Source organism: Musca vetustissima, unplaced genomic scaffold, assembly GCF_032173495.1.
Source record: "Musca vetustissima isolate MV318-11 ecotype Yass unplaced genomic scaffold, APGP_CSIRO_Mvet_v1 utg4395, whole genome shotgun sequence".
NCBI lineage: Eukaryota > Metazoa > Arthropoda > Insecta > Diptera > Muscidae > Musca > Musca vetustissima.
In genome coordinates this window covers 639,164-650,750 of record NW_026885219.1, presented here as the reverse complement: position 1 = coordinate 650,750, position 11,587 = coordinate 639,164, and the positions used below count along the sequence as shown (strand labels likewise).

Sequence of the window (11,587 nt, the reverse complement as noted above, 5' to 3'; positions counted from 1 at the left end):
CGAAATAATAACATCCAAATAATTACCTCCATTTTCTCGGAAGCGGTGAGGGGGATTAGGTTTCCGAAGAGCAGGCTGTGTCAGCTGTTAAAACGAGGAAGCTGAGCCAAACCCATCGTTGAAAGAGACTGTCTCGAGAATCCATTGACTGATGTCGGAGAAGCTATATTGTATATATACCCAATTGATATCAGATCCTCAATCAGAAGTTTTGAGTCGGAGCACTTGCACAAATGCCCTCTGGCAACTGTTGTTACACAAATGGCTCCCGGCTAGTTAGAAAATCGGAACTGGGACGAGAACAAAAATTTCACTTCGCATGCAAGATAAGATAACGGTCCTACATGCGGATATGCTTAAACTGGTTAAGTTTGGACTCTGTCAGGATACAATACATATAATGACGGATAGTAAACAAGCAAGTTAATTCTATAACTGCAGCTGGTGTAGAGCGTATGAGGAAGACAACGAAACGCTGGAACATTTCCTATGAAACTGCAAATGCTTGGGAAATAACACTATCCATGACCTAACCGACCTATGGGGGGTGTGAATGGAAAAGTGTAAGGGACTTCACTAAGAACACAGAATTCCTAGAAGTATAAGAAGTCCAATATTAGGTTTGTCTGGTTACTTTTCCAGTAACATTTATTCAGTAAGTTCTAGTCCAGAGAGTAATAGTACGTTTACATTATACCGGATTTCGTTAACCCAGTCGGTTTCAATTATCAATTCCATTGTATACATGCCAAATAAATCCTCATAAAGTAGGTTAACCTGGTAAAAAAGTTCTAATGTAAATGCCGTTTAAGCCCTTTTTACTCTCTTTTGCGATAATACTGAGAAAAGTAAACAGACAACATTTAGTAAGATTTAGCAAATAAACATCTGATTCAAGAAAGCATTTGATTTGCGCCAAAATAAACAAACAAAGGACAAACACAATTATTTGTATTGCATTTAATAGTACGTTTACATTTAACCGGATTTCGTTAACCCAGTGGGTTTCAATTGTCAATTACTTTGCATATATGTGAAATAAATCCTCATAAAGTAGGTTAACCCGGTACAAAAGTTCTAATGTATATGCCGTTTAATATTTAAAAAAAAAAAATGAACAATAAAAGAAAAATTGGTTTGGTATGTTCCCCAGGAACATTTAAGCTTCCTGCATCAATACATTGCCCTCTATCTGGAACTTACCTAAAAATATATAAGGAATTAGTTTCTAATTTAATGAAGCTTTGAATTTTCTGTAATTTTTATACAATTTAACTTAAAATTGAACTTTGCAAATTAAAAAATGTTTTGAATAATAGCTCTGTCTGTTAACTCGATATTTGGTAACAATTGTTACCTAATGTTACTAAATGTTGTCTGTTTACACAAAAATGCAGTAAAAGAGAGTCAAGTGAGAGAGCAAGTTTGACAGTTGAACAACAACAAAGTTGCTGGAGTTTACTGAAAGAATTTTATTCAGTAAGATTTTGCAACTCAGCCATTTTCTGATCAGCTGTTTTCTGACCAAACACAAAAATTAGGTTCGTTCGTTTACTTTCTCAGTAATATTTACTCAGTAAGAATTTGCAGAGAGTAAATACGAATTTTTCCTTTTCAAGAGAGAAAACTGCAAAAAGTAAACGAACAACATCCAGTAAAAAGATTGTTTCGACACAGCTGATTAAAACAACAAACAAATTGGCGCAAACTAAAAAACAGGATTTTTATTAGAAAAATGGATAACAAGCGGAAAATTGATGTTGTTTGTTCCCCACAAACATTTAAAAGGGTTGTGACCGGTAGGTTTTAACTATTTATATGGAAATATATTGATGTTGATTGATGTTTACAGATTCGAATTCACAAAACAATCAATTTTCTTGAGAACATTTTTTTGTTTGTTTACAAAACATAACAAAACAGCTGATTAAATATCAGCTGATGGTACAAGAAAATTCTTACTGAGTAAATTTTCCTTGTAAGAATTTGCAAATACTCAGTAACACAACTGTCAAATCTGCTCTCTCAATTCACTCTCTTTTACGGGAATTTTGGGTAAACGAACAACATTTTGTAATAATTTGTACAAATTCGTACAAATTATTGAGTAAACGAACGAACCTATTATTTAAAACATTTTTTTTTAATTTTCAAAGTTCAATTTGAAGTTAATTACAGAAAATGGAAGAAAATTCGTAAGTAATGCAAAGTTTCATTAAATTACAAACTAATTCCTTATATATTTTTAGGCAAGTTCCAGATAGAGGGCAATATATTGATGCAGGGAGTTTAAATGTTCCCGGGGAACATAACAGATCAATTTTTCTTTTATTATTCATTTTATTTTTAATATTAAATGCAATACAAATAATTGTGTTCGTCCTTTTTTTGTTGTTTATTTTGGCGCAAATCAAATGTTTTCTTGAATCAGCTGTTTATTTGCTAAATCTTACTAAATGTTGTCTGTTTACTTTTTTCAGTATTATCGCAAAAGAGAGTAAGAAAAGCTTACTCTCTGAACTAGAACTTACTGAATAAATGTTACTGGAAAAGTAACCAGACACACTTAATGTTTGTGTTTGGTCATAAAATGGCTGAGTATGCAAAATCTTACTGAATAAAATTCTTTCAGTAAACTCCAGTAAATTTGTAGTTGTTGAACTGTCAGACTTGCTCTCTCACTTGACTCTCTTTTACTGCATTTTTGGGTAAACAGACAACATTTAGTAACATTTGGTAACAATTGTTACCAAATATCGAGTAAACAGACAGAGCTATTGTGATGCTTTTCTTCTCGGAACAGATGCATTTTGAGGTTGACATAAGTTCCTCAAACCATCAAATACCTGGCATTCTGTAGCAGATCAAGCGGATTTTGCCAATGTAAGGTGTTCTAACAGACTTCTCAATCTGCACATCGGAAGACTATTACTCCTCTGAGCAAGCTCATCAGCCATTTCATGACTGCTATGTTATATCTATATGTTACATTCTAAAAATGTAAGCCTAAAACAAAATTCTATTCATATAATTAAACATTTTCAAATATCCTAAAATTTCATTATAATTATTTAGTATTATTTTACTAAGTTCTTCGCTAAGATTTTTGCTACCGTATTAGTTAAGTTCATATGTGTTTTTTGCATCTGGTTCCTCACAGTGTTCGAATTACATCATTTATCTTCGATCCATCTGTATATGTTGACAGAACAGCGATTCGATCGTTGTGAACTATTTTGCTCAGACAAGAGGGTCCAATATTTGCATCCGATTAGATCTAAATAGCCAACACTTCTCCGATTGCGATGAAATTGTGCACAACGTACCAAATTGTCCCTAGTAATTAGACTTTTATTGAAATAGGTTCGTATGTAGATATAATCTCTATATATTTTCGTATATAAACATTTAAACATTCCTCACAGGTTTTCACTTGCGAAATGATGAACACAATTCAAAGCAATTTTTTCTTTTGTATTCATTTTTAAAAAATTAAACCGTGGTTACCTTATCCGGGTCCCCTAATACGCATGCGTTTAAAATATCCTTTTTGTGACAAAAACAAAACATCCCTTTCATACTTCACTTCACAAATCTTGCAAGTAAATAAAATGTCAAGTGTGTGGTAATATTTGTTCATAACATTGACGTCACACAAAAACGAGACAATAATAAAATTTCATTAAATTTTGTGTTAAATTAAAAGACAAACAGAACAATATGAAATTAACATTGACGCGTTATCGTATCCTTTTGGGTTTACAATTTTCCCTTCTAATAGCTGACTTATTTTTTAATACCTTCGCCCATTTGTTGTTGCCGCAAAAGTTGCAATTAACTATTCTGTTGTTTGTGTAAGTAAAGAGGGTTTTTGCGTCGGAAATCTAAGGCAGGTATTTTATATTGATTGTTTTTATATTTTCAGGACAAAAGATTTATTTATAATATGCGAATATTTATTCTTTACCTTTGCTGTCCATGCCACTTGTGTCTATGAGGTATGTAATCTTTTGCTGTTGATTGTTGTAATTTTATTTATTTCGGCATTTCAATTCTAGGTTGGAGCCACTCATGTCATTCTTCGAAATTGTAAATTCTTCTTGTTTACAATTCTATTGTACTTTTTATTGTCGGTTTCACAACACTTTTGGTTCGTCTATCATGCCTTGTGGTATCCCATGTCCGATTGGTCATCAACCATGAAGGCTTTATCATTTGTTCAAAGAACAGGTAAGCTATTTATTGATAAAACCAAGTGTGTTATATAAAATTTGACCTGCAAAAGCCCCCCAATTGGAATAGCAAAAAAAAAAAAACAAGTGAAAAAGCGTTAAGTTCGGCCGGGCCGAACTTTGGATACCCTCCACCATAGATATACTGACAGGTACTTGAAATGAAAATATAGGAAAATTACCAAAAAGTGGACCTATATCGAAATTTCCACAAACCGGTTATGTAAACCAAAATGTAAACTATAAAACAAATTTCAGAAATTTTTAATGGACAATTATACCCACATCTTTACGGATAATGAGGGTGTATACACTTTGACACGGTTAAAATGGTTCTAGACCCCATGTTTCCTTGGACCAAATTTGTTTCAGAAAATTTTGATTTCATCCAAACTTTGGCCATCTTATTATTTCTTTCAAACATAGTTCAAGTTCGAAGATGGGGAATATCGGTCCACTCCTTCTGGTACCTCCCATACAGGGGCTAGGTCTAAATACGGGTTATAGTTCATATATAGCTCATTATGGAACCTTACGTTCTAGTTTTTTATCTCAATATCCTCCGCTGGTGATATGATTACAACAGAGTCTTAGAACCAAACCCAAAACGCAGAACAAATTGCATAACTATTTCAATATAAAAAAGGGGGTTACATGGGGACTACCCCAAAAAGCGGGTGCATATTATTAGTTTTTTGTAGGGAAATTTTGTACCATATACGACTACAAAATACAAAATTTCAGCGAATTCGCTTGAAAAACTCGCTCAAGAACCCCAAAATACCGACATTTGGGGGGTACCCTTATATGGGGACTACCAGAAAAATTTGACCTATATTTATAATTTTTGGTGGAGATATTTGGAACCCAATAAGAACCAAATGTACCAAATTTCAGCGAATTCGCTTGAAAAACTCGCTCAAGAACCCCAAAATACCGACATTTGGGGGTACCCTTATATGGGGACTACCAGAAAAAATGGACCTATGTTTATATTTTTTAGTGGAGAGATTTGCTACCCAATAAGAACTCAAAGTACTAAATTACAGCCAATTCGGTTGAAAACTACGATCAAAACCCCCAAAATACTGAAAATTAGAGGGTACCGTTATGTGGGGGCTACCAGAAAAAATGGACCTATATGAATAATTTTTTGTGGAGAAATTAAGAACCCATTAGCGACTAAATATACCAAATTTCAGCGAATTCGGTTGAAAAACGCGTTCAAGAACCCCAAAATACGGAAAATTGGGGGGTACCCTTATATGGGAGCCATGCATAAACGTGGACCGATATATCCCATCTTCGAACTTGACCTGCCTGCAGACAAAAGACGACTCTATGCAAAATTTTGGCGCTCTATCTCCATTCGTTTAGACGCTAGAGTGATTACAACAGACAGACAGACAGACGGACAGACGGACATGCTTAGATCGTCATAGAATTTTACGCTGATCATGAATATATATACTTTATAGGGTCGGAAATGATTATTTCGATGCGTTACAAACGGAAAAACAAAACTAATATACCCTCCATAATATGGTGGAGGGTATAAAAATACACTTCGTAATAATTTGTGGTATAACACAAAACAAAAAATAATATTATATACGTTATGAAATACAAGTTCACGGGCCTGATATAGCCTACTGCCAGAGAATATACCGGTAAAAGGACTTATAATCATATTTCTACTTATTAAACTAAAATACTGTGGAAGTCAATAAATTCGCCAATTCCAACATTCTCGCCAATTTTACAACGTTCTCGAAAGATGTTATAGCATAAAATTGACACATAATAGTAAGAACAATTGGCATGATCATTTCTTAAGAATTATAAAAAAAAAAACAGTAAGAAAATTAGTAAAGTCGGACTAGGCCGACTATATGATACCCTTCACCACTTTGGGGATATTCTATATATTGAAGCTAATCTGAACCGATTTCAAGGAAACTTGCTAGATATTAATTTTTATTAATTTCTGTACGTGTATGGGTCTGTATGGACCTTTAGTGTATCATTTACTTAAAATCGGACGAAAATATATATAGAAGGTATATGTAAATCTGAACCAATTTCAAGATAACTTGACACACGAAAAGTTATAGTAACAGTACATTGTACAAAATTGTGTGCAATCTAAATTAAATCGGTTGAAAATATATTTTGAAGCTATATCTAAATCTGAACCGATTTTCACGAAACTTAGCACGCATCATTCTGGACCTAATTCAGTAACCTATGCCAAATTTCGTGCAAATCGAAAGACATATAGGCACTTTGGAGCGCCATTTACCTTAGATCGGACGAAAATATATATGGGAGCTATATCTAAATCTGACCCAATTTTCTCGAAACTTGGCACACATCATTCTGGACCTAATTCAGTACTCTATGCAAAATTTCGTGCAAATCGAAAAACATATAGGGACTTTGGTACACCATTTACCTTAAATCGGACGAAAATATATATGGGAGCTATATCTAAATCTGAACCGATTTTTCCCATTTTCAATAGGGTTCGTCCTTGGGCCAATTAAGTGACCTGTGCCAAATTTCATGCAAATCGGATCGTAAAAGCGACCTGTACTTTGTTAACAAAAATACATGGACGGACGCACAGACAGACGGACATGCATAAATCGACTCAGCTGTACCACACTGTGGTGAAGGGTATAAAAAAAAACAGTAAGCAAAGTAGTAAAGTCGGACTCTGCCAACCACTTTGGGTATATTCTACATATGTATCCTAAAAGACGTCGGCTTTTCGAAGGAACATTGACATGAAATTGAACTTTTTCTATAAGTTAACCGACTAACACCAGAAAACTAAAAACCATTCATGTAACCCCAGTTATGTAAAAAAAAATAAATAAAATTAACTAAAATTTAGATATAATGACATCGGACATATAACGGAGAAAAATTGAACGCCTTAAGATACGATGGTAGATTATTAAACATTCGAGTAATTCTTACAAAAATGACCTTTCCAAAATAGAGGTTAATTTTGGCAAAATAATTTGTGTGTTGCGTGTTGATTGATGTTTAAAAATCTTATAAAAATAATAAAATTTTGTATATTGACATAATTCTTAAAACTAGTACCAAGAAAATGTTCTACATGAAAGGAAATATGCTGATGCCAACGTACAGAAAACACATAACGCATTACCCTTAAAAAAACGCAATCTACGCATCACAAAACCACAACTACCACTGACGACTTCAAGGTCATATACAAATATTGGCATTATTAGAGCATGCACAAGACATATCTTAATAAGACGTGGCAAAACAATGTTTAATGTGTATAACTTTCTTAAGGGGACCCCCCCCATTCTCGGGGTCAAAATTTTTGTTGATATAATTCGAATCTACACTGATTAAAGAATGTCTCTACAAAATTTCAAGTGAAAATCCCAAGAACTGTTGAAGATATATCCGATTTATTGTGTCAGCATCAAGTTTTGGCTGAAGGGCTTCTCAAACTTTAAACGCGTTTTTCTCTAAACATTTTTTTGCGAATGGCGGGCACGATAATTTTCAAAAACTAATAATCCGATCGGTTCCAAATTTTGCAACGTTTCTCTGGGAGTGTATAGCTCTCAATGAACTAGGATAAAGCCAATGCTTGTGAAGATCTTTTATTTTTTAACTTGGTTTTTGGTAAAAAATCCGCGATTTTTCAAAAATATTTTTTCAAAGGGCCACCATTTTCTTAATTTTAGAGCGAAGTCAATAATCCTAGTTCACACGAGAGTCAGACATGTACTCTTTCTAACACCGTTGGAATTTTCGGATTCCGATGTTCCAGTGAGGAGTTATCATGCCCGCCATCAAAAATAAGGACTTTTCTTTAATTACAAAAAACAACAACAAAACAATAACAAAATTTTTTTGTAAATTATTTTTCTTCTCTTTTAAATCTTCAATTATATATGTGCAAAGTTACAAACCTTAACAAGCATTGGTATTGATTTACCAGCCCATTGAAAATCTTGAAAAAATAAAATCGAGAATGGGGGGGGGGGGTTCCCAATGTAAAGTTAACCTTAGACACAATAGAATTCACATTTTCACTCATCCAGCCTACCAATAGGGTAAGAGCACCAACAATCCGGCACTTTAAGAATTTTCGAATTTTAAACATTTCACCATCCCGACTGCATTTTTTTAACTATATTGTATTTAGGTTCATATGTATCCAAATTTTGTTTACTCCCCAATGCAATAAAAATATGTTTAATTAATTTGTGCCAATAGTCGGCACTTTATTCCAATTTTCGGCAAGTCATGTTCCAATAGTCGGCATTTCGTATTTAATTTAAACAAAAAATATTTATTTATTAATTTTTTCAACTATTTTCATTAATAAATTATTATTATCGGACGTTTCCATCCGTGTTATATAAAAAAATTTTTATAAAATAATTTTTATGTATTAAAATATTACAATTATAAAACTTGGTGCCGACTTCGGTAACCATTTATCCAATTCTCGGCATGGCTAAATATGACATTTCAGAGGTTAAATTAATGTATGATTAAAAACTTGTCTTCCATTATGTAAAACCACTCAAAACTGATTTTTTATAAATGAATCGTTATTTAGAACACTTATTTAACATTTTTTTCCAATTTTGAGCCAAAATGATCAAAAGGTGCTTATTATTCACTCATATGCCGACTATAGGCAAACCTTAAAAATGTTTGTTCCTAAGGGCGGAATCCATAAAAATATAATTACAAATATTTTTCAATGATTTAAATTCTAAAGGATTCTTCTCTATGTTCTTTACAAATATGAAGCAATTATGACACTTTTTTCGGCCTTTCCACTCTTGTGCCACATTTTATTTGGATACCAAATATGCCACTTTTTGAAATTTTGTTTAGCCTATCCATATTGTTGAGGATCGGTTAAAATATGGGTATAGTTTCAGTATACAAGATGGTGCGCCTAAGACCCGACTTTTTTCCCAATTGAGGCGAAGTTTTTCAATGGGTATCGAATAGAGCCTACAATGACTTTTCATGGGATACAGACTTGGGATGAGAATAATGTGGATTTTGTTAAAAATCGTCTCAAATATTGAAATATGTGCCCAAGAGACTTAGCTTTTGACCAATTTTAAAATTTGTAAGTACCGTCCATATAAAATTTCATCACATTCCATATAAATATGTAGCAAAATAGTGTGCCATCTTTTCAAAAGATTTGTGCCACATTTTTTTTTTAAATTATGCTCTCTGTGATACTTTTCGAAAAATGTCAGCGGTCACGCTGCTTACGTTGTCGGTAAAGTATCGTAAACAAAGTACAAATGGTATCTCAAATAACCCGCCAACACTACTGAAGTTGTAGACGTAGGCGCGGTCAAACTGTTTGGCTTATTGATTTAACTAGCAATGCCAACAACAACGTTATGTTGATTCCACGACAGAGGGGTTCACGATCCGAAACGACCCGAGTCTTACTCGGCCAACGTCTGTCACCTCAGCCCATTGTGTAAACGTTACAACAACGTTATGCGTATTCGTCGCAAAGTGACGTTTGCAGTTGTTCTGCAAATGCCTTGTTAACAACGAAGTCAGGCAACGAACTTCTCATTGAGGTGGTATCGCTGAAAACGCAAGTACTTCGATTTGTTACAGAGACATTTGGGTATGAAAGCTGTAAATAGAATCTGCGAAAAATATCCCAACAAAAAACATTGGCGAGATCTGAAACTATAGTCTTCCCTGCTTTACCCCTCGGCGGACAATGCCATAATAAATACTAATAAATAGTTATTTTTTATATAAACAACAAACTGGAATTCTGTCTGACTATTTTGCAAAAACAAAATAAAAATGGCATCCCAAATAACCCGTCCTTGGGCCAAATAAATGAGATGTTCCAAATTTCATCCAATACGGATCAAGACGGACATGCATAAATTGTCTCAGAATGTTATTCTCTGCATATTCTCAAGAGGAACCGTAGTCTATCTCGTTTCCTTTTATCTGTTACAAACATATTCACAAAAACAGAATACCCTGTACCACAGTGTGGTGAAGGGTATAAAATTATTTCATATCATTAACATACAACGAAACATTGTAAGTATGCTATAAGAGATCTGACCTTACAATTATACTTAATGATCTATTTTGGAGTAGTGAGTCCATTCTATGGTTTTGGAAATCCTACTTCCAGGATCCACTTGCTATAAAGGGCCTTCCAACTGGAACGCAATTTTTAATTTTAAATAAAACACAGATATTTAAAAAAGTCGCGAAGGTTCGACTAAGGGATGTACGGCTGATTGCAACCGTTCACTCAGAGACATTTGTCCATTGTGATCATCCTTGGTACCTGAAAAGAGAATGGAAGAGAGAAAAGATAGTGGGAGGTCTCCATATTCTTCTCGATATGTCCGACCAGCTCATTAAAGTAGTATGTACTGATTTGCCTTTGATGTAGTCATGCTGGGATTTGCCAATTTTATTGGGGTTGATAGTATTCCTAATTTCAGAGTCTAGTAACCTTTCTAGAGTATTAGGTTGAATGGAAGAAAGGCTAATTGGTCTATATTCCTTAGGTAGCATATGACTAGACTTCATATGTACGATAAAAGCAGACAAGCCCTTAAAATACCCTGCAGAGTGATCAATACTCGATCATCGGCGTGCTACAACATGGCCAGTATTATGCCATCTTGACTTGCGGATTTGTAGGGTTGAAAGCTATTACTGCCCATACCAGCATTGGGTAGCTTATAGTGTTCTCTATCAACTTCTCCTCTTCCTTTGTTCGAACCCTATGCCGATGTAAATAATACAACCGGACACCCAGTTTATGACGCTTCATCACATTTAGAAATGAAAGAGATTTTAGTAATCATAAATTCTTAACGGTTATTAAATAGGTTATATATTCAATTGGCAGTTACTCCTATTTTTAGAGGATCTCAATCAGTTATTATTACACCTTTATGTGATTTAGAGTTTACTGCTCAATTTACAGTTACTCCTTTTCTCAAATTAAATTATTTCAAATAAATAATGTTATCTTCTTCTTAATTCTCTTTTTTCAGTTTCATTTTTCTATTATTATACCTACAAACGTACAGCATTAACCATATCCGATCCAAGGTATTATGAGGAAAATATTGATTGGATTGCCGAACAGCTAAGTGATAAATAAATAAAGAAATTATAAGGATTCAAAATCTAAATATATAGTAATAAAATAGAATACAATGTGTGAACTGTAAAGAAAAATAAAATATATTTATGTTGTTACAATAAAAAAAAACAAAACAAAATTGTGTTCTTTAAATGTTTTTTCATTAACTTTTCAT

The 11,587-nt window shown here is 33.6% G+C and overlaps 1 protein-coding gene across 1 annotated transcript; it reads left to right on the top strand.

The window, feature by feature from the left end:
• Positions 1 to 3,720: 3,720 nt before the first annotated feature.
• LOC133332364 (transmembrane protein 138) lies at positions 3,721 to 11,436 on the top strand. The gene is made up of 4 exons (XM_061540765.1): positions 3,721 to 3,854; positions 3,926 to 3,998; positions 4,059 to 4,230; positions 11,321 to 11,436. Exons 1-4 carry the CDS (start codon positions 3,721 to 3,723, stop codon positions 11,428 to 11,430), a joined length of 489 nt encoding a protein of 162 aa, XP_061396749.1. The 3' UTR covers positions 11,431 to 11,436.
• Positions 11,437 to 11,587: the final 151 nt, after the last annotated feature.